General features: G+C 35.2%; 1 protein-coding gene across 2 annotated transcripts in view; it reads right to left on the bottom strand.

Annotated features, from left to right (window-relative positions):
* Positions 1-8126: 8126 nt before the first annotated feature.
* TMEM236 (transmembrane protein 236) overlaps positions 8127-24015 on the bottom strand; it is a 34799-nt gene continuing 18910 nt past the window's right edge. Inside the window, exons 4-5 of one of the 2 annotated variants that reach the window (XM_039877499.1) lie at positions 11194-11474; positions 8127-9463 (exon numbers count right to left, since the gene is read on the bottom strand). In XM_039877499.1, coding sequence (XP_039733433.1) covers positions 9458-9463; positions 11194-11474 — 287 coding nt within the window. In that variant the 3' untranslated portion in view covers positions 8127-9457. Of the gene's footprint in view, positions 11475-24015 lie in introns of both variants that reach the window. The other variant, XM_039877498.1, reaches the window with a different exon arrangement.

Genomic DNA, 24015 nt, shown 5'->3' with positions numbered 1-24015 from the left:
TAAAGTCATAAATCTTTCTTCTTAACAAGAGATGTGATAGCGTTCTTTCACTGTGTTTTTGTTTGTTTGTTTAACATTCTAAATTTAAGAGTATTCTGACAGGAAGAAAAAGTGGTGAAAATGTAGGACGCAGGATAAATGTTTCTTTGTCATTAAGCCTAGCCTTGACTGACATAAAAAGTTGGTTACAAAACAGAACAGATGAAAACAAAACTGTTTCTTTCTAAAACATTGCTTCACTGATTTATCATGAAAAAAAAATTTAAATGAGTCATTCGTGGCTTTTAAAAGCAAATAAATTCTATAAATTCAAAAAGTTTGGCCTAATATTGATTTATGTCAATTTCAGAAGCAAGTAACATTTAATTGAAGTCTCTCTCCACTCATATTCAGGGTGCTTTTTGTTTGTTTGTTTGTGTGTATACAGTGTGTCTTATGGCCAACCAGGATGAATAGTAAAATCTTTTTTAAAACAAAAGGAAGCTATCTCACAAGGAATTTACCCACGACCTTGACCTTACTGAAACAAAGATTTATCAGCTAGAAGCCGGTGACCAGTTCATTTGACCTAAACAACTATTGAACTGACAGGAACTGCCTGAAGTAACTATTTTGGACTCTGGACTCTAGTAGAAAACTTGGAGAACGCAGTGGAGAGCTTGATGGAGAAGCTGATAAATTTCAGTGAATTTCAACCTCTCCCTTGTGACTACCATCTTTGATCCTTCATCTTTGTGGCAGGCAGCAGCGAGGGTGACAGAATGAGTTTCTGATGCAACTTGCTGGAGACAGGGTGGACAATAGGGACCTTGTCCTCCAAATGTCAGAGCTGTGTGTTCTAGAAGACCTAAAACTATAAAACTTTCAGAAAAAAAAAACATCAGAAAAAATCTTTATGACATCGAATTTGGCGATGACACCAAGACGATGGGCAATAAAAGAGAGAATAGACAAGTTGGACTTAATTGAAATTAAAAATTTTGTGCACCAAAGGCCACTCTCAAAAGAGAGATAAAACAATCCACGGAATAGGAGACATATTTGTAAATCATATATATGATAAGGGTCTAATATCTAGAACATATAAAGTGGAACTGAACGGCAACAACGAGAAAATAATGCATTGTAACAAAACGACACTTGTCCATTGCTGGTGGGACTATAAAATGGTACAGTCCTGTGGAAAACAGCTTGGCAGTTCCATAAAAAGTTGAACATAGACTTGCCATATGATCCGGCAATTCCCCTTCAAGGTATATACTCAAAAGAATTGAAAACAGACTTAAACAGGTATCGATGTTCATAACAGCATTATTCATAGTAGCCGGAAGAGAGAGGCAACCCAAGTATCTATCGGCAGATGAAGGGATAAACAAAATGGGACATACACAAACACATACATATATAAATGCAATGGAATATTATTCAGCCATAAAAAAGAATTCTGAGACCTGCTACAACATATATAACCTTGAAAACATTATGCTAAGAAAAAGAATTCAGACATAAAAGGACAAAGGCTCTATGATTCTATTTAGATGATGTACATAGAATAGGAAATTTCAGAGAGACAAAAAAAAAAAAAATAGAGGTACCAGGGGCTGGTGCGAGAGGAATGAATGAGCGTTAACTGTTTAATGGGTACAGAGTTCTTATTTGGGATGATAAAAAGTTCTGGAAATTGTGGCACTAGTTACACAATAAAGCAAGTGGATTGTATAGGTAAAAACGGTTAAAATAGTAACTTCTTTGTTACTTCTTCGTTAAACATTTAAATGTAAAACTCTTTTAAGAAAATAATTGGTAAATACTTATATCATATTGAAGTGAAAAAAGACTTTGTAAGTATAACATTGAAGACAGAATCCATAAAGAAAATATTGATAGACCGAGTTATATCAGAATTAAACATTTCCTATATAAAAAACACTACAGTGAAATTAAAAGGCAAACGACTCTGAAATATATTACCCATTTATGACAAAGCTTAACATCCTTACTATTTACAGATTTCATGAATTGGCCGTTAAAAAAAAAAAGAATGGACATGTCAACAGAAAAAAAGATCAAAGATGTAAATATGATTTTTAAAAAATACAAATAACCAATAAGTCTATGAGAAAATGTTCAACACAACTACTGCTTTTTTAAAAAAACTGAAATTGGCAAAGACGAAAAGGAATAAATTATCTAATGTTACAAAGTTGAAGAGAAATCTCACTGTTTTCTTACACTGCTGTTTAGAGGGTAAATCAGGGCATTCTTTAGAAGGAGCCACTGATTGATTGACACATATCAAACCTTAAAACTCTGCATATACTTTGAGCCAGAAATTTTACATCCAGGTATTTACCCTAAAGAAATAATCATCTGTGCTGATGACCTCCTGTAGTACTTGGCCCAAGTCTCTGGGCTATGTACATTTTACCACGATAAAAATAAAGTCCAGCTCTTACCGTCTTCTTTATACTCTTTAAGTTCTAGCTTTTGTTTAGCTAGTGACAATGGTGGTTGTTTTTAACTAGTATTTCCCAGCTAAAGAAGTATTTCTATAAGATAAAGGAAATCCTCATTTTTTAAAGTTGCATTTTAAATTGCCGAACCATATCATTTTCTTCTAGACTTTCTCATACATCACGTACCTCACACCCACTCAATCCATATAAGATGAACTTACTGCACCCTCTCTTTTGAAATAGTTCCAAGAAAATTAGCTCAACAAATTCTTTGGTAACCTGTTTTGTTATTTCTCACAGTTCGAATTGCTGATAGATTCAGAAGTCTGCTTTGTTTAAGCAAGCCTATATTTTAATGGGCAAACTTGCATAAATAATATGAAGATAATTTGACTATTAGTTTGCTGATTTTCTTATTATTGAGTTATATGGAGAAGCAAAAGATCTGGAATAGTTAGCACAGTATTGAAAGAGAAGAACAAAGTTAGAGAATTGACACTATCCAACTTCATGACTTATTATATAGCTACAATAATCAAGACAGTATGGTATTGATAAAAGAATAAATAAGCAGATCAGTGGAACAGAATACCGAGGCCAGAAATAAACCCACATAAATATTGTCAACTGATCTTTGACAAAGGAACAAAATAACATGGAGAAAAGATACTCTTTCAACAAATAGTGTTGGAAATACTGGACAGAAGGTACAATAATGCAGTTCAGTAAAACTCTAAAAACTTAAAAGATAGATCACGTTTTCTTATGCTCTTATTCTTAACATTTTCTAATCTTTGCCAAAATACGTCAAAACACTTATAATGCACTTGCAGTTTAGTAGAAAATAATTACCTTTCGGCAATCAAAAATCTTTGTATTGGATTATTTATCTAAAATTCGGCTTTAATCATAATTTACTTCAGATAACCTATTTATATTTATTATAACCTACGGTATGTGTATGCAGACTATTTGAAGGGCCTTGAGTTTTGTAGTTCAGTAATCAGTGTTATATTTTATTTTGCATGGAACACATCTTTATAATATACTTATTTAATCTTACAAAATAATTTAATTAGAATGTTATTTGACCCATTTAACATTTGAAAAAAACTTTAAGAATAAGATAAAAATATATATTTAACAATCTGAAAATGACCTAAACTTCATAGGTGGAAATCAAGACACCAAAAATGTCAGGCTTCTTCTTCATAACTACACCAAATATGTAATGTTACCTATCATTTTTAACAATTTAGGGTGTAAATTTTGTATTTATTCACTCAATATTCTTGAAAACCTATTCTCTAAGGTATATATATATATATATATATATATATATATAATTTTAAATACATTGTAGAGAAAAAAGGCATTTCTTAAAAATCCATTCATATTCCAATTCCAATGCAAGAAAAATTGAGTTTTTTAATAGGCACATCCTAGAAAATTAAGATTTATATATGTGTAAATATAAAGTTTCAAAGCGGATAATGCTATAGTAAATATTATCCCCTAAAACATGTAATAATTTCCAGCGTCAGAATTACCACAGTTTATCATTTCACCTACCGAAGGACATCTAGGTAGCTTTCGCATTTTGGCAATTATGAATAAAACTGCTAAAAACATCCACGTTCACGTTTTTGTGTAGACATGTTTCCAACCCTTTTGGGTAAATACTAAGGAGCATGATTTCTGGACGGTGTCTTAAGAATACTTTTAGTTTTGTACAAAACCATCGAATTGTCTTCCAAAGTGACTGTACCATTTGCATTCCCACCAGCAATGAATGAAAGTTCTGTCCCTCCTTATCCTCACCAGCATTTGGCATAGTTATTGTTTTGATTTTGGCCATTTTAATTGTTCTGTAGTCGTATCTCCTTGATTTAATTTGCATTTCCCTGATGACATATGATGTAGAGCATCTTTTTGTATGCTAATTTGTGATCTGTATACCTTCTTTGGTAAGGTCTATTTTTTAATTAGTTTGCTGATTTTCTTATTCTTGAGTTTTAAGCATTCTTTACATCTTTTGGATAACAGTATCAAATATGTCTTTTGCAAGTATTTTCTCCCAGTCTATGGTTTGTCTTCTAATTCTTTTAATATTGTCTTTCATAGAGGAGAAAGTTTTTAATTTTAATGAAGTCCAGCTTATCAATTATTTCTTTTATAGATCATGTCTTTAGTGTTACATCACCATACCCAAGGTCATCTAGGTTTCTCCTACGTTATCTTCTATGGGGATTAGAATTTTGTGTTTTCCATTTAGATCTATGATCCACCTTGACTTGATTTTTGTGAAGGGTTTAGTGTCTGTCTGTAGATTCATGTTTTTTGCATGTGGATGTCCAGTATTTCCAACACTGTCTTGATTATTGTAGCTATATAATAAGTCATGAAGTTGGATAGTGTCAATTCTCTAACTTTGTTCTTTTCTTTCAATACTGTGTTAACTATTCCAGATCTTTTGCTTCTCCATATAATCAGTTTGTCGATATCCACATATCGACAAACTGATTATATGCTGGGATTTTGACTGGGATTGCAATTAATCTACAGATCAAGTTGTGAAGACCTGACATTTTGACAATATTGAGTCTTCCTATCCATAAACATGGACTCTCTCTCCATTTATTGATTAAATGTTTCATTAACATGTTATTCATTAACATGTTTCATCTGAGTTTTGTAGTTTTTCTCACATAGACCTTTTACATATTTTGTTAAACTTATACCTAAGTATTTTGTTTTGGGAGATGCTAATATAAATATTGATTTTTTTATTTCAAATTCCACTTACTGACTTCTGTATATTAATCTTGTGTCATGTAACCTTGCTGTAATCACTTATTAGTTCCAGGTGGGATTTTTTTTTTTGGTCAATTATTATGGATTTTCTACATAAACAATCATGTCACATGTGAACAGAGAGTTGTCTTCCTTCCTAATCTATACGTTTTGTTTTCTTTACTTGCCTTATTGAATTACCAAGGACTTCCAATATGATGTTGAAGAACAGTAGTGAGAGGCCACATGCTTGTTTTGTACTTGACCTGAGTGGGATAGCTTTAAATTTATCACCATTAAATATGACATTAGTTGTAGATTTTTTTAGATAGTTTTCACCCAGTTAAGGAAATTCCCCTTTCGATTCCTGAATTTTTTTTTAAATCATCAATGGGTGCTGGATTTTTTTTCAAATGTTCTTTCTGCATCAATTGATGCGATCATGTAATTTTTTTAGCCTGTTGATGCGATAGGTTACATTAATTGATTTTTAAATGTTGAACCACCTTTGCATACCTGAGAGAAATCCCACTTAATTATGGTATATAATTTTTTAATACATTTTTTGGATTTGATTTGCTATTTTGTCGAGGATTTTTGTAGTAATGTTCATGAGAGGTATTGGTGTGTAGTTTTCTTGTGTTTGTCTGGTTTTAGTATTAGGATTAATGTTGGTCTCATGGAATGAGTTAGGATGTATTCCCTTCTCATCTATCTTCTTAAAGAGATTGCAGAGAATTGGTATAATTTTTTCTTAAATGTTTGGTAGAATTCATCACTGAACTCATTTGGGCCTGGTGCTTTCTGTTTTGGAAGGTTATTAATTATCGATGCAATTTCTTTAATAGGTATACACCTATCCAGATAACCTATTTCTCCTTGCATGAGTTTTCACAGACTATATCTTTCAAGGAATTGGCCATTTTCATCTAGGTTACCAAATCCGTGGGTATAGAGTTATTCGTAGTATTTCTTTATTATCCTTTTAATTTAAATGAGATCTGTAGTGATGTTCTCTCTTTCATTTCTTATATTACTAATTTGTCTACTATTTTTCTTAGCCTGGCTAGAGGCTTATCAATTTTATCAATCTTTTCAAATAAACACCTTTTGGGTCCATTAATTCTCTCTATTGATTTCCTGTTTTCGATTTCATAGATTTCTACTCTAATTCTTATGATTTTATTCTTCATACTTGATATTTAATTTGCTCTTCTTTTCCTAGTTTCCTAAGGTTTCAACTTAGGTTATTGATTTTAGAGCTTATTTTTTTTCTAATATATGCAATCAATGCTATAAATTTCTCTCTCAACATTAGATGTTGGATTAATATTTATCACACGTATTATTGTTTTCTGCTTTGCCCTTGTTCTTTGTTGCTATTTTTGTCTTTCACTCTTTTTCTGCCTTTTATGGTTTTCAGGAGCATTTTACATGATTCCATTTTCTCTCCTTTCTCAGAATATCTGTTATACCTTTTTTAAAACTTTTTTTTAGTGGTTGTCCTAGACTTTGCAATATACAAAGAATCCAAGTATACTTTAAAAATATACTACATCACTTTACAGGTAAAGTGAGCACCTTAAAATAAAATAACCCTAATTCCTTCCTCCCAACCCTTGTGTCATGTTGTCATTCATTTCACTCATATATAAGTGTACATAAGCACGTATATATGTATATACACATATATAAGCTATATACATAAGCACACATAATCGAATGCACTGTTGCTATTATTTTGAACAAACCATTATCTGTAAGATCAATTAAGACTAACAAAAAATTTTTATTTTACCTTCACGTATACATTTTCTGATACTTTTTCTTTCTTTACATAGACCCCACAATGTTATGGAGAACTTCTATGACGAGGTACCTCTGGAGCTTCTAACTAAGAGTTAGCCACACAGAGCCTCCAGTAATTTTTTAATTACAGTTGAGTTTTTCCTACCTACGTTGTAGTTCCATGAAGGTTTCAGATGGTGAGTGTCTGCTCCAGTAAGCTGTGACTCCCTGTATTCTCTTGTCTGTCTCTCCAGTGTTGGGGACAGCAGTTTTCCCTGTGTCCTCTCCTCTCTTATGAATCCCAGAAGAGTTGATTTTCCAGTCCGTTTAGCTTTTGACTTGCTAGGATAGAATGGTGATTTCCAAGCTACTTGTATGCAAAACTGGAAACCAGAAGTATCCTAAACTGCTTTCTAAAGCATTTTTGTCAGTTTCACCAAGACTTTTTTGTGGGGGCTACTTAATCATAAAAAACATACAATAGGTACTGAATTTGTTGAATGAATGAATTGAGGAAATGTTTTAAAAACCTTCAGAATATATATGGGAGCATATATACAAAGCTCTTGTAAATGATTGCTTACCAATCTTCAGTGTTACCAAAACAAATGACCACAGGTACTTTGGTTTCATTTTCTCAGGGCCCCTGCATAAGGATGTGCAGGTTGTGTGTGCACAGCTCAACCTGAAGGGGTGACCTTACCACAGGCTACGACAATCAGAGATCGCAGTCCTGACCAATATATGGGGCAGCACGATTCAGAGCTCATGAATTCGTCTTTTCATGAGGCACTGAAACACCTTTGTCGTGCAGGTGGATTTGCTTTTGGATAGTCCCATGTGTGTAGCTGTGCATGTCTCTGTGTTTCTCTATTTATTCACCTCTTGATTCTGCAGTTGTGCGTTTTGATCAGGTTACTAAAGAGCTGGGAAGACAGTTGAGAGACAGACAGCCAGGAACAGAAAACTGAGTAAACACATCCTCCCATAACGAAAAAGGCATCACAACAAAAAGATGTGCTTGAACATAAAATTTTTTCAAACAAGAAAATATAACCACTTTGTAAAAATAAAATGGTTTTAGCTGTATATATTTAATATATCTTTTCATTTATTATTTACTACATCCTTCTCTATGGAGTGTAAGTAGCTATTTTAAGTATTATAGCTTATAAGTAGTATGTTATTCTTTTTGTAAGTTTAATTCAGTATATTTTTCATGTTTATGAAGAGGAAACACTATTGATATATTCACTAAGTCCTGCTCAAAGTTTCACTGCACAAGATAATTATTCATTAAGCAGACAGAACAATGCCCAGCACACAGTAAGCATTCAACAAACTATTTCCTTTTTCTTTCCTTTCTTATGACTATTTACATAGTCATTCAATGAAATAGGGTCCTAATGAGAAAAACAAGACTGTTAACGTTCACATATTTTAATTTCAAATATTAACTTTTAGAAGAAAAAGATACTAAATAGTCTTATTAAAGGTATTAGAATTTTATAAAAACAATATTCCTTTATAGTAATATTAATCTGATCATAGATGAATTTTTTTTTTTATAAGGACACAAAAGCTACTTGGGCTTTATATGAACAACTATTAGCAGCTATGAGAATTGGAATGTAATCTTTGTAACATAACTTTTAATCACATAGTATAGAATTATCAATGTTTCATTAGCATAATTTGCTGCAATTTCGATTACATACCATAGACTTGAACTTTATAAACAAGTACATACTCTTAAAATAAAATATTAAATCAGATACTGAATAACTTTCTTCCTACATATAATCTTTTATACGTGCCTGTATTACTTCTATCAAGGGTCGCAACTTCCCAAAGGATCAGAAACATTCATATTCAAATATTAGATACAAATGCTTTCTGAACTCAAATAATACTTTTCAGTTTATTTGAGCACTGTTCACCCTATATATTTCAATATAAAGATAAATATAAACGTATGTAAGATATTTTTACATTTAGGAATATTTCAAATCAACTACTTGGCTTTAGGTTAATAAAAGGATTATGTCATAATTTAAAATAAATTAATTATATTAAAATTACTTTAGAATTATAAGTATTATAAATTCCTGTTGGAGGGACAGATAAAGATTAAGATAGCCTTTTAAACAAGACACCCTCAGGCCTTTCTTTAAGGAATTTAAAGGTTAATGAGGACTCAGAAAAGTAAACACAAAAGTCTTAATAAATGCTATAATTAGAGTTCTATGAGAACTTACAGGAGGGACACTCGAATGCCTGATGAAAGAATACTCACATCAACTGTAATCTGTTTATTCAGTAGACTTCTCGCTTCTGAACATAATGCTATTTGATGAAATGTAGTCTGAGGTAAACTTAAGATAGTACATATTATTTTCACAAATACATGATTTAAATTATTATTCCTAGAAGGTAAGCAGGGATACGGAAAACAGGAAAATTAGAACAATGCATTTAGCTACTTGTCTGTCTTTGATTTGGTACAATTAAAATACTTAGCATTTATCGAGTTATTACTGTTTGCCAGACTATGTGATGAGAACATTGCCCCCCTCATCTAATCCTCTCAAGCCTATTAAAGTGCTATTTAAGCCTATTACAGTACTATTATTATGCTCACCTTTTAGGTGTGGAAACTGCAGCTTACAGTGTACAAAGAACTCGCCCAAAGTCATAAAGCCAGAAGCTAAGTTTTCAACAACTGTGAATAGACCTTCTCTGACAGTGTGAGGGAAAACCATAAAGCACAAGGAACCAGTGAGATTGGGAGCTTTGGTGGAGAACAGGGGGTGGCGGGCAAGTTCAGGTATCCTGTCTGAAGCTATCTGTTCCCACAGATCATTGAAGAGGCTGGCGCTGTAAAACATTACTCTGCACACATAAGCCTCTCACAAACTTTTCTAGCAACCAAAAATTCATATAAAATGAAGAGCCCCTACTATGAATATGTGAGAGTGTTTCCACATGGTGAAGGCAAATTACATAATTACCTAATTTAACATCAAGATATCCATTACATATGATCACATTAGACACTAGCGCATTTGCTGTTATATGTGTTTAAGTTGAACTTCTAATTTTAAACAGGGTTTGTATGTGTTTATTTTTCTGATGGTATCAAATTCCACAAAATATTCTTTTACTTTAAAATCTACATCTTCAATTTATAGTTTCTTCTCATAAAATCTTATCTAGGTATTTCTGATGTACCTTGACTTCATTATATTAATCTTCATGTTACCACTTCAGTACTAGAAACTGAGCCAAATATCTGTGAAACTGAATTGCTTTCTATGTTGAAATCAATCAATTATATAAAAGTCACTACAGTGGAATGAAGAACATAATACCATGTGTGAAGAGAACCCTAAAACTACAATTTCAGATTTTTAAAAAATATAATCTAAAAATTATTCAATAACACCAGCTGTACTTCCTAAAAATTAATTTTAACTCTTCAATTCTTATGACAGTCTTTAATATAATATTTAATATAAATGATAAAAATCTCATTTTGGACTTAGTGGGGAAAATTTTACAGGCTTTATTGAAGAGTGTTTTAAGAATGGTTCAGTATACATAACTAAAATTAGCTACTACTATTTTCTAGAGATCCAAGGGAGTCAACTTGTAAGAATATAAAGTTGCTTAAATTTAGCACCATTTATACATGTTAAAAAAAACTGATGTATAGTTATTAAAAATAGGCTATTCTGTACAATTTAGTCTTCATTTCCTTATGTTGTAAAAAAAACCTATGCCCCAGGAAACAAAAGATTACAAATGTGTACACATGCATACTAAAGAGGTTTGACTAGATTACGTTTTCTTTTTAAAATGAAGACAATTCAAAAGTAGAGAAAATCTTGAATTTGGTTAAGTAATTGAAGTAAACATAAGAGAGAGTCACCAGTACATTTTTACAAAGGCCCAATATGGGTGTGATAGTTCCCAGGTCAATGATTAACGCAAGTCTAACAAAAATGAAGGGTAAATCCTGGAGCAGGATGCCCAGGGAATGTAGAAGAGGGTTCTGAGGTGTGAATATCATTCGAAGGAGAGAAATGAAACTGAATATGTAGACAGGGTACACCCAGTCTGACTTGTACACAGCTTGGTGGCCGGCCACACGCACCATTTCTACGGTGTCAGACCACAGCAGAAAGCTCCACAGGAAGATATCCGCACGAACGTCCTGTCGGGACATCGTTCTCAGGATGCCTGACTGGAAGGAGGGCTCCTGGGGTCCTGCCAGCTCAGGGACAGGGCTCTGTGTCATCGCTACTGGTGGCTGTGATAACTGGGTCCTCTTGGCAGGCTGGGGAGGCACAGGGTTTCCTTCATTTTGCTTCCCTTGATCCATCACGGTTTTTATTTGTTGCAAAGTGGTGACATGGACTTGCCCATTCTCATCACCTGCAATAAATTGATTTATTTAAATTTAAACTTTTATATTTTATTTAAATTTTAAAATCTTATTTACGTTAAAATTTAATTTAAGTTTTTAATTTTATTTACAAATTCTAAGTGTTCTCTTATTTGAGGTCTGTTTTACACATGAAACTTCAAGATAAAATGAGTAGCAAACTGAAAAAAAAAGACACAGAGGCAGAGGAGGCTCTTCGTGACTTCGTATTTTCCTAGACATGAATCTTAAACCAATAATAGTAATAGCCATTATTGGTTACTGAGCTAAGCACTTTCGCACATTACCTTATTTAATCCTCAGAAAAAGGTGAGAGATAGAGATTACTATCTCATTTTATAAATATGGAAACTGCGGCCCAAGAGGTAAGATGACACCCAAATTCAAATACACAGTTAGTAATGGACAGAGATGGAATTCATACCAAAGAATTGTTTGACCCCAATCGACAATCTCTTAACTTTATGGCTGCTATTACCTATCTCGAGGCAATATATCACATACTAATTATAAAACATACAAATATCATAAAATCAAATCAATTTAGTTCAATGGTCAAATCAGAGTTCAAAGGTCAAATCTGCGTACAATGGTCCAATCTCGTCATTTTATAAGAGGCCTACAGAAATCACCACAACCCAGACTTTCAGTCTTGGAATTTGGTGCTATGAGGAAAACTATTTAACCATGAGGAAGTCTTAGTGATGGATGACACCCCAAAGTTTTTGAACTGGTCAGTGCAATTGCTTAGACTAAAGTATCTTATTTGTGGCCACAAGGCTATGCCTGGTCATCCAAATGAATAGAACATTTTCTCATTGTGTGTGTGTGTGTGTGTGTCTGCCCCTCTGTCTACATGTGGGTGTTAAAGTTGGGGGATCATGAAGAGATCTTCAAATCTCAAGACTTATTAACAATGTTAATGATATGGTTTTTATACATGAAAAACATATAGCACATTATTTTTAAAACATTTATCCACTTAAGTGTCACTTTTGTTGCTAAGAATTTATCAGGCCTTGACAAAGTTTACTCAGTGAATATGCTGAGTTGCCTTATCACTTGATAAGACAAAATTTAAAGGGAGTCATTACTCTGAACAGCTGTAAAGGTTAAAGACACAAAATCAATAAAAATTTGTTGAGCTCTATTGAACTGAAGTAAAAACATTTTAAAATAAATAAGGTATTATAAGTAATGACTAATAAAATGATTACTATAAATAGATGTTGCTTAAAACACAAATAAATCCCAGTTTTCTTGTTATACAATTAACTGTTTAAAAATTTTAAGGGCGAGTTGAGTGTATTTATAAACTAAAAATATAATCTAAATTCTTGATGAAGTATTACTTACCTCTGGTATGAATCATACATAAACAGTAGGACCCATAACCCTTAGAAACTTCTTTACTAACCTTTGATATCACAGTGGCATGAATGAAATTCATTTTTATAAATAATATTCAATTAAGAGAAAATTATGTACTAATTACTGTTATTTTAATATTCATAAAATTATCTCTTTTTAAACTCAGATGTTCATTAACATCAATTATATCTCTCATTTTACAAAAGTATATAAAAATTTGTTTCTTAGAGTATGTCACATCCTAGAGAACTCTCCTTTGCCTCTCTTAGTAGAAAAGCAAAGTTAGAATGAAAATCCAAATTCCTTTTTCAACATAAAGAACACAGTGCATAATTTGGGCTTTTGGAGATGATTGCCAATTCAGCATTGTTTCAATGCCAGGAAGTGGCACTCTGAGAAGTGACACATTAACACTTTTAAACAGTCAGTAAGAATCTTAATATCTGTAGATAGAAACTGTGGGATGTACAATGAATTCTTAGCGAGAGTTCATTTTGAATGAAATGCTAAGGCCCCGATTCATGTCTATTTGGCAAAATCAGAGCTGAAATCTTCATATCTCTCCACGGCTCAATAGAAGCTAGTTTAAGTTTGGGGGTAGAGAGGCTCTGCTGTCTGTCTTCTTTCCAATGAGAAGCACTACAACTATTAGCTGGAGAGCCCTGCTGGCCTCTCGGAGGGCATGGTAAATTTGAAGAAGTCAGAAAATTGTTTGAAAAACATTCATAGACACAGACAACAGCATGTGGTTCCCAGAGGGGAGGAGGAGCGTGAGGAGGATGAAGAAGGCAAAGTGGGTCAAATCTATGGTGATGGAGGAATACCAGACTTTGGATTGTAAGCACACAATGGAAAATAAAGATGATATATAAATTTGTACATGTGAAACTTATATGTTATTAATGTCACCCCAATAAATTTAATTTTTTTTTAAAAAAAACTGGAAAAAAAATAAGAAAGAAATTGTTTGGTCATTAGAATGGAACACCAAATTTATTCCCAAGCAATGTAAACTTTCATGTACTTAATACATGAAAGTTCACCTTTAGCTTCACGATTAGTTTCCCTCTAAACTATTTTTAAAATTTCCACTTATAGCTGGAATTCTTTTTGTTATTGTTATTAGCTTTAGGAGTTCTATTTGGGTAAACCAATGTTTATTTGTGCAAAACCCATAAAAGATATAAGCATGAAGACAGAGGTCTACTCACTTCCTAGCAGTTCACATTGCCCTATAAAAAGTAAAAATAGCAGTCATTCTGTGTAGTTCCCCATATCTTATGCCAGTTGGCAAAACAACTTCTTGTCTTCTGTGTAAGCTAAATAATAAAGGAAATGTAATTTTGATAACACGACTCATACCTATTTTACTTTATTATTTCTTTATATTGATGTATTTTATCTCTGACTTGTTCCCCAGAAGTTTTAGATAGCTTACAGGGAAAACTTAAGTATAACACAAAGCAGTAGTGAAGACTTTTTCTCGAGTATGTATTCCTCTTACAAAAAGAAAAAGCAATAAAAGTTATTTAAATAAAAAGAGGAAAAAAAAGAGAAGAATCACAGGAAAGACATCTAAAAACAAGACAGGGATCAAGTAGATACTAAAAACTGCACCATTTAGGCTCCCAACGGATATGAGTAGACAGTTCAGAGCACGGTTCCAGGCTTAGGCTGGGCATTGAGAATGATACAGCAAATAATGTGGAAACAGTCCCTGCCTCTGCCACTCTAAGTTTCCTGTGATCATGTTGATAAATATAGAAGAGTAAATCGTGGCAGGGCTTTAAAAGGAAGGTAAGTTCTAAGATGAGAGATGATCGCAGGGGGTCTGAATTAGACTGGGGATCAGGAAGGCTCATCTGAGAAGTGACAGTTAAGCAGTAAGATGAAGAATAAGGAGGAATAAATTAGGTGAAGAATGAAGAAAAGAACTTTCCAGGTGGTGCGAAGACCATGTGTAAAGATCCTTCCACTAGAATGATTACAGAAAAGAGAGTTTGGTGAGGGGCTGGGGAGGCGGAGAGGGAAGGAGAGAAGAAGAGTTAGTTATTTATTAAGTGCTTTCTATATACCAGATGTTGTTCTAAGCCCTTTCTGTGCATTAATTCACTTAATCCTTATAGAAACTCTATGATGTAGATGCTATTATTTTCTCATTTTAAAGAGGAGTAAACTGAGGCACAGTGACCAGGTCACCAAGCTAGCAAGAAGAGAGACTGGAATGTGAAACTCAAACCCTGAACAACTAGACCACAGTGTCTGTGGCAGAGTCGCCTTATGTAGAACCTTATGAGCCTTGATAAAGGTTTTGGACTTTATTCTAAGTTCATGGAAAGCTGCTGAAGATAAGGACTTTGGAAGGCAGAGGCCACGGAGACATCAGCAAAGAGGCCCTTGAGGCCATCGAGAGAGCTGATGAGAAATGAAATTGTTACTCAATTCATGGCAACTAGAAGACCAAATTATAGAATTATTCAGAAAAAGTCTGGCTAGTCTTAACAGTCCCCCAAATCAATTTTTGCTGAGAGGAAAATGATATAGAAAAAGTGAAATGCTAATGGTTTAGATATAACATTCTGGGGGGTGGAGAGGAAAACTGGGAAAAAAAAGAAAATTAACAGTCTTATTAAAAATTCTTTTAAAACATATTAAGCACACAAAGCACTTTTAGTCATAATACTCATAGAGAATAAGAGAAAAATGTAATAAATTGAAATAGACACCAGGGAAAACTATAAACATTGTTATTTTGACACAATCTATTGAATAAAATGACTGTATTATGTACAGTTTCCTTTGAGGAGCATATCTGAGGTCTGGACGGCAGGTAAGGTCATTGCTGAGTAAAAAATGTAGAATCTAGCATCAACCTCACAGGATGGTTATAATGAAGGAACAAGTCAATATTTGTAAAGCATTTAAAATAGTGCCTGACACCAAAAAACAGCCATATATATGTTAGATAAAATAAAAAGTAGCAATCACTAAATAATTTACTGTTTTAAATGAACTAGAATAGAATAGAAAATATGAGAATACAGTAAATAGTAAGAGCGATTACAGTTTGTTTAACTCTCGTTATAATTACACTGAGACCCACTATCGCATACCTTGAGGGAGGTCAAAAGGTTTGAGAATTAGTGTCACAGTACAGAGTCTTAACAAGGCCATGAGTTTAATTCTCATATTTGCCTGTTCACATCACAAAGAAAAATGCTACCCCACAGATACGCCCTGTGCAAACAGAGACAGACAGCTTGCACAGTTAACGAGAGCCTACCATGTGTACCTCTTCCCAATTCCATGATCAGTGTTCAGTGACATCACCTTGGTGGCTTGAAATTGGTTATGGTGAAAGTACTCGCATCAGAAAAACTGGCAAATTCTACAAATCAGGGCTTTTTACCCCCTAGAAAGACAGTTGTTTAAACATTGACCAGCACACTGCTGCCGGTGATCAAAATTGAATGCAGGTTTTCACCAAGTAATAATAAATGATAATACTAATGAATTCAAAACAAATATTCGCCCATCATCCCAGCTGGGGTATAGTTGTGGTAAGTTAAAGAAAGGCATTATATTGTTATCTGGTAAATTCAAAACCCTAAGATTGTTTCAATTCCCTCCCTAGCAATGCATAAATCTAACAGTAAATAATGTACCATTTCTGGATTTTAGGCAATGTGAAATTATAGATTCATCTAACACTGGACAAGAAGTGCTAAAAAAATATTATTGATTTTCAAATATTCCCTTTTTGAAGATTGTCTGAGAAAAGTTTCTAATCTAAATTTTCTGATTTTCATCTTTTCATTTGGGATAGTCTAGCCCTACTCCCTAGTTGATACATGTTTAGACTAGGGAGTGTGATTTAATTTACAATATATAAATAGAAAAATTATTTTATATATTTGTATTAACATGATTTTTATACATAACATAATAATTACATTATGTTAATATAATAGATAATATAACACATTACTATAACATAATATAAAACAAATTGTATATAATAATGTAATAGTGGATATATTTAAATAAAACATAAATGGTAAATGTTAAAAAGCATATAGTTATCTTATTTCCAAATATAAATAATTCTAGACTTTGAAACAGTGTGAAATGCCTCTGTTAGTAAATGACTGGACACAGACCAGAGCTCGGAAGCCCAGCATGAACCCAAACTGGGCAGCAAAAACAGACACCCGTGGGAACGAGCTGATGTGTTGATTCGGGCACTCTCTCAGCTGTTAATTATACCTCCTTGTTAGTGTAGTTATGGCTGTGCTCTTCTGCCCACGAGCCCGTGAGCTCCAGGAAAGGGGGACTCTGCCTGTTCTTGCTCCCCGTGGTACCCCCAAGACCCCAGTGGACTGTCTGGCGTGGGACAGATTCTCCGTGAAGATGTGTGAATGGTGGGAGGAAGCCCCGTCCTGGAGTCCGCGGGCATGAGCGGGCCAGGGGCACCTGGAGTGGGGAAGCTGCACTGAGGCAAGAAAGCTACAGCGTAAAATCCAGGCGGAACACCACCTCCGACCCCCCATTTCCACCCCAACCCCCAAGTCAACAGGAAGGAAGACTTCGGAGTCCTGCACAGGGACTACCACTCAGATGGTCCTCTGGCCCGTGTCCCTTTAACGAAAACCATAGGATTGGCTCGGCTAATAAGACATTAGCAGTTCCTAGCTGGGCAGCCTGGGGACCTACGTACTTCACCCTAAGAAACGGCGCGACGTGGCCCTGGGCCCGGGAGAGCGGGCCAGCGTGGCCGGGCACTGGCGTAGCCCAGTGGGCTTGGGCGGACATCGATGGGAGATGGCACCGATAGCAGCAGCAGGGCTTCGGGCATTTCAGAGGCTTCCCAGGCATTGGCAACGTCAGGAGTCGCCAGTCAGGGGACAAAAGGGCCAATGTGTTGATTCCGAGAAGACAGCATTTGTGAGCTCACAGGAAGCAACATTCAAAAACCCAGAAAGAGGGGGACTTGGGGTCCTAAAATAGTAGAGTCTGAGCAAAATGATAGTCCTATACATAGGACCCCACTATTAATAGACACGCCATGTAAACAACAACAACAAAAGACCAAGAATGTGTGCTCAGCGAGCCATGTTTCACTCTCTTCAGTCCTAGACAGGCAAATCTAGAGACTTAAAAGCAATGACCTATGCGTCTAATTTCAAACTGGGGTCATAAACTTTTGCTGGTTAATAATGCTATGGAGAATGAGCCTTGATATAACAAAGTAATGCATGCGACATCCTTTACGTTCCCTTATTCCTATCAGTCTCTCACAAATATTTATTTTGAAAATATCTTGCAACCCTCAAGAATCTTTACATACTAAAATCGTTCATAATTTTTCCATGTATGAAAAAACTGCCCATGAAATTGTTAAAGTCATATAAAGCTGCCCTAATTAATGGGAGCCCCAGCTCGCGATCCGATAGCTCTGGATGTCATATGTCTTCTGGGATCACTACAATATAGTATTTCTGGCCCAGTTGGCACCGACCTAACATGACAGAAGGTATAAATTAGAAGGTATAAATCAGAAATTCTTCCCTTCTCTCACTCCAGTCTAGTAGATGGCTACTTATTTCTCGAGAAAGGGACAAAATCCTAGATCTGACTCAGTTTCTTGAAATTTCTCTCCTCTAAACAGCATCCGGAAGGTATGAGAGGAAATATATCTTCTCCTTGGCATGGCTCTGAACACTGTGTTCCTCATACGTACTCTCTAAGCATATTGCAAAACACATTATGAAAGCCCAGCTCACACACTGGGCTCATATTGTATAATAAGCTTTTTCTTAAAAAGAAACAAAGGGGAACTCAAAGTGCCATTCATTTTCTTCAAAGAAAATCAGCATCCTTTAAAAAACAAACAAACAAACAAACTTGTGGAATCTCTCGCATGCTATTTAGTTAAGATGAGATGAGTTCAAGGAAATCTGGAAAGCAGGGGCCTTTAGGAATCTGGCCTCTCAGCTTTCCACTTGCGTTTGTCTCAGTTCCTAATACTTCCTATAATCAGGGGCTCTCACGCAGGGTGGACATCAGAATTGCTTGTGGAACTTTAAAATATGACAGATGCCAGGCCTTTAGACCTTGCATATACTTTGAGCCAGATATTGCACATCTGGCCATTTAACCTAAAGACATAATCATCTATGCTGAGGTACTTTGAAAAGACCCCTCTGGTGGTTCTGATGGGTACCTGCAAGTAAGAGCACCCCGTGTATATGTTAAACGGTGGTTCACGATTCACAGGAAATAGCTTAGACATTCTACAAAAATCAACATGCCATTCATTTTGAGATATTATGTTTGGTAAGTCAAGAGCGAGAGGAAATAACTCAGCAAGTAACAGATCCTTTTCTTTCTTCCATTCCTGCTCTAAAAACTCTCGACTTGGATCAGTCCTACAGTCGATGACCAGATTTCTGAGTATCACTGAAGAAAAATCATATAATCTTGATTGGATCCAGGACAAATTCCTGGTTGCCACCCTTCGCTATACCCTAAGCATGGCTCAGCCATCCATCTCCCAGTGCCTGAGCCACTCTTCCTATTCCCCACAGCTGTTATTCCAAAGCATGCCCATCCTGTTACAGATTATCTCCCTTTCATTCATCGCCATTGTTCTCAGGAAATAACTTGGCTTCCTATTTCACAAAGACATTGATTGGGGCATTATCGGGTGTAAACTGCCCCTGCTTTCTTTCTACCCATCCACTCCAATCACATTTCATAAATGTGAATCATGTGGAGGGCTTTAAAAATTACTAGTTCCTGGATCTCATCCCACCTCCAGAACTATGATTTAATTCTCTGGGACGCAGTCTGGGAGTCAAAAAAATTTTAAGCCTCTTAGGTGATTTTAATGTGCAGCCAAAAGTGAGAATCACTGCCCTTAATTGGGAATAGAAAGAAGAACTCAGTAAGGGTTTTTGTTTTTGTTTTTGTTTTAATCTACATATGTCCAAGTCCCATTGCCAGAGATCCTCGTTCAATTCATCTGGGTGGCTATGATTGGCACTGAGCCTTTTAAAGTGCCCTATTAAGTGCTTTTTTTATGCTGGAAATATCAGGAGAAATGGAAACAAAATAGCAGCAGGGATCTAAAAGCTTTGCCAAATCATGTAAATAAATATACCAATTATCATATCTAATTTATCAGTTACCTGTGAATTAACAAGTTTGTACCCTAGAGAATCCAACTTCTTTGTTAAACATTTAAATATAAAATTCTTTTAAGAAAATAATTGGTAAATACTCATACTGAAGTGAAAAAATACTTTTTGAGTATAACATCGAAGACAGAGTCCATAAAGGAAATATTGATAGAGTTATATCAGAATTAAACATTTCCTATATAAAAAACACTACAGTGACATTAAAAGGCAAACGACTCTGAAATATATGACCCATTTATGACAAAGCTTAACATCCTTACTATTTACAGATTTCATGAATTGGCAGTTAAAAAAAAAAAAAGAATGGATATGTCAGCAGAAAAAAAGATCAAAGACATAAATATGATTTTTAAAAACTACAAATAACCAATAAACCTATAAGAAAATGTTCAACACAACCACTACTTTAAGTAAATTATTATTTTTTTTTTAAAGAAACCTTAAAACTCTGCATATACTTTGAGCCAGAAATTTTACATCCAGGCATTTACCCTAAAGAAATAATCATCTGTGCTACTGAGCTCCTGCAGTACTTGGCCCAAATCTCTGGGTATTAAAGAGACTACACAGTAGGAACTGGACTAAGGCCATTGCGAGCAGATTTATTTGAAAACCTTACACTGCCAACATCTTATCTGGCACCTCTTACTTATGTGATAGTAGAAACCACCTCCTCTGCAGAGCTCTGATGTTTTCTACTCAAATAGACTGCTGATCTCACCTCTGCTCCTATCTGACTGGGCAGATATCCCTAATGTAGCCAAATTATCTTGCCACCCCATTTCTGCAATCCCTGCCACCCCCTCTGTATTTTTCTGCACGTGCACCCGTCCACAACAGGTCCTTACTTCTGGCGAGGATCGTTGCCAAGGAGTACGGACTGGCATATGCTGATGCTCAGGGTCTTCTGAGGACACTCTTCCTGTGGTCATCATCCTGATATCATTCAGCTGTCATCCAGTGGCATTAACTACTGTTAACATAACTCTTTCTGTCTCCAGCCTCTGCTTGGGTAGTCACCTCGCAGAGTGGCTTTAGACTCCCATACACAGCATAGGCTTCCCCTAAACGCAGACCACTGCACCATCTATATACCACCTATATTATTAGTTAATAAATCATGGTCCATTGATAGAATATTTTTCAACCAATAAAAATAACATGAAAAAAATGAAATAACAAGAATAATATCCACAACATATCGTTAAGAAAAAAGTAAATTACAAAATAGGTTTTCTTTAGGGAAGAATGCCCATCAATGGTTGCCAAACGGGAGCAGGGTTGAAGGGCTGGGTGAAAAGGGGAAAGTTATTAAGAAGTACAGATTGGTAGTTACAAAATCATGGGAATGTAAAGTACGGCATAAGGAATATAGTCATTAATATTGTAATAACTATGTATGGTGTCAGATAGGTACTAGATTTATCAAGGTGATCATTTCATAAGTTATATAAATGTCTAATCACAATGTTGTACAATGTTGTACACCTGAAATTAATATATTGTTTTTCCACTGTAATTAAAAAATAAAAAATTATTTTTAAAAAAGATGCTATCAGTTTTAAATCTCTAGTATGTAGGAATATGGTTGATTTCCATTTTTTTTCTTTTTTGCTTATGTCTATTTGAAAACCTTTTTAAATGAATATGTACTATTTTGGAAAAAAAAAACAGAAAACATTAGAAATAAAACAATTCAAAATGGAAATGTTAAAAAAAGTTATGTTTTTTTGTATGTCTTGGGCTACAAATCTATGTGTATGTACCCTACCAGTATGGGCCTGCTCTACCTGCAAAGCTGTATTGTATTGTGTTGTGTTGTGTTGTGTTGTGTTGTGTTGTGTTGTGTTGTATTATAATATGTTGTGTTGTGTTTATTGTGTTGTGTTGTCTTAAATCCCATAGCAGCAGCAGTCACAAGATTTTGGATGGAGGCACACTTTGTATCTCGATGGTGCAGTGTCATAATTCCCAGGCAGCCAGAGGTGGGAGAGGTTGAGAATTGGCCACCTGAGTTATAGTACTGCCTTAGAAATGGGTATAGCCTATGACTCTAAATGAGGTCTTAGATGAATGGTTTTCAGACATTTGCAGAACCTTTTTTTTTTTCCAAATGAAATCTTACATAAAATATCAACTCTTAAACAAAAGTTGATCTGGTTCCAGTGGGAACCTAGGCATCCAAGTTTTTAGAGTAGTTCTTGCAATAGCTTTGTAGGTTTCCAAATTGATAAGTTGAAAATACATAGTAATTGGTGTTAAGAAGGCAACTTCCATTCCAGGAATAGGTTTGTCAGTTCAGGGTGTGAAATTCAACTGAAGTTATTTTTCCTACCAAAACCACACCCATTTATTACATGTACACCAAACACCTTAGATAAAATGAAGATTTCCTTTATCTGTAGCCCCAAAGCACTAACTATTATACTCTGTGATACCACTTATAACATGGTGTCTGAGCAGAGCTCATGCTATTCCAATGGATCCCGCAGGTAGGACTGAAAATTTGCATCCCCACTGAACTTCTTTATGTGTATTCGCATTCACTAGTTTATATGAGGGTTAAGGAATCTAAGTGGGAGCTGGGAAGGAAATCTAACGGTGACTAGGATTTGGGATTCAGACAATATAGGTAAGCCTGATGCAAAAAGAAATTATGAGACCCCATGGGAGAAAAGCTACCTCAAAAGAAGCCACAACATCTAGTGACAGGAGGGAAAATGGTGGTTTCCAGGGGAGGAGAATGGCCATTACTTGAAATCATTAAAGCTCAGCCAATCTGTTGGCACATATGCATTCTGGGTATAAAAAGCTATGTTTCCTAATGGAAATAGCTATTCCATTACTCTATTCGGGGGTCTCTCCAGAAAAACAGAACTTGGTGGAAGGAAGTCAGTATTCCAACTGGCAGAGGAAGGTAATCAAGTGTAAAGTACCAGCAAAACATCAAGCAACAGCCCAGAGGCAAATAACAGCAGTCTTAAGAGTGTTTAGAGCAGAGTCTAGCAGGAGTGGTAGGAAAATAGCACATTAAATTGTTTCTGGATGAGAATGAGGACCGAGAGGAAAGCAGGAGCACTGGGAGAGTCAACAGTCTGGACAACAAATGAGACCGACAGGAGAGAGAACAATATGGGAGAAGAGAGATGGAGGTCTCGTCATTAACAGGTTCCGAGTAAAAGAGCAAAATTCAGATGGAAATGTTAAGGTACACTCGTTTGTACACACTTAGTAGCAAGAGCTGGGGACATCCAGTCTGTGTATTGTGTTCTCGTTATTTGTTCACATGACTGGGGTTTGACATTACAGTGAGTCCTCACTCAGCATCACTGTTCTGTGACTTTAAGTGAAACAACACGTAACGAAACTATTTTTACAATGTTGAATGATACGATGTTATTTGAGGGCATGCTGTATTAGGTACTAGGTACATTTGTGGCATTGTCATGCTTCAGAGATCTATGAACCTGAAACCATTCCCGTGTGAGGCTCAGGCTGTGAGCGGCGATGCACTAAGACGTTATAGCACAGTAATCACCTGATACTCAGGTATTTCAACTGGTACTAGGAAGTCAGCAGCAAGGATTCCCTTGTTCAGTGAATACTGCTTTAAAAATAAGCATATTCCATCTACAGAATAACTTATTTAAAAATTTAGAAAAGGAAGAGCTACACAAAGATCAAATGCTGGTAGCTTGGAATTGAGATGGTTAGGATAGTGCAAGGGCGTCCAGAAATTCAAGCATTGTGGATTACCTTAGTTTGACCTAGAAAGTCAAAACTGCTACAAGCCGACAGACATGTATGCATTTCAAACTATCTGGAGAAAGCATAGAAGAGAATATATTCCCTTTTCCAACATTTTCTACAAGGAGCCGAATTATTCTAAACCTTGTTTGTCATCCGCCCTTCCCTACCGCTTTGATTCTGAAGTACCACATGCAGCGAAACCATACTT

The sequence above is a fragment of the Pteropus medius genome, unplaced genomic scaffold (genome assembly GCF_902729225.1).
Source record: "Pteropus medius unplaced genomic scaffold, Ma_sr-lr_union100, whole genome shotgun sequence".
Taxonomy (NCBI): domain Eukaryota; kingdom Metazoa; phylum Chordata; class Mammalia; order Chiroptera; family Pteropodidae; genus Pteropus; species Pteropus medius.
Note: the sequence above shows the minus strand (reverse complement) of the source record. Positions and strands in the feature narration are given on the sequence as shown.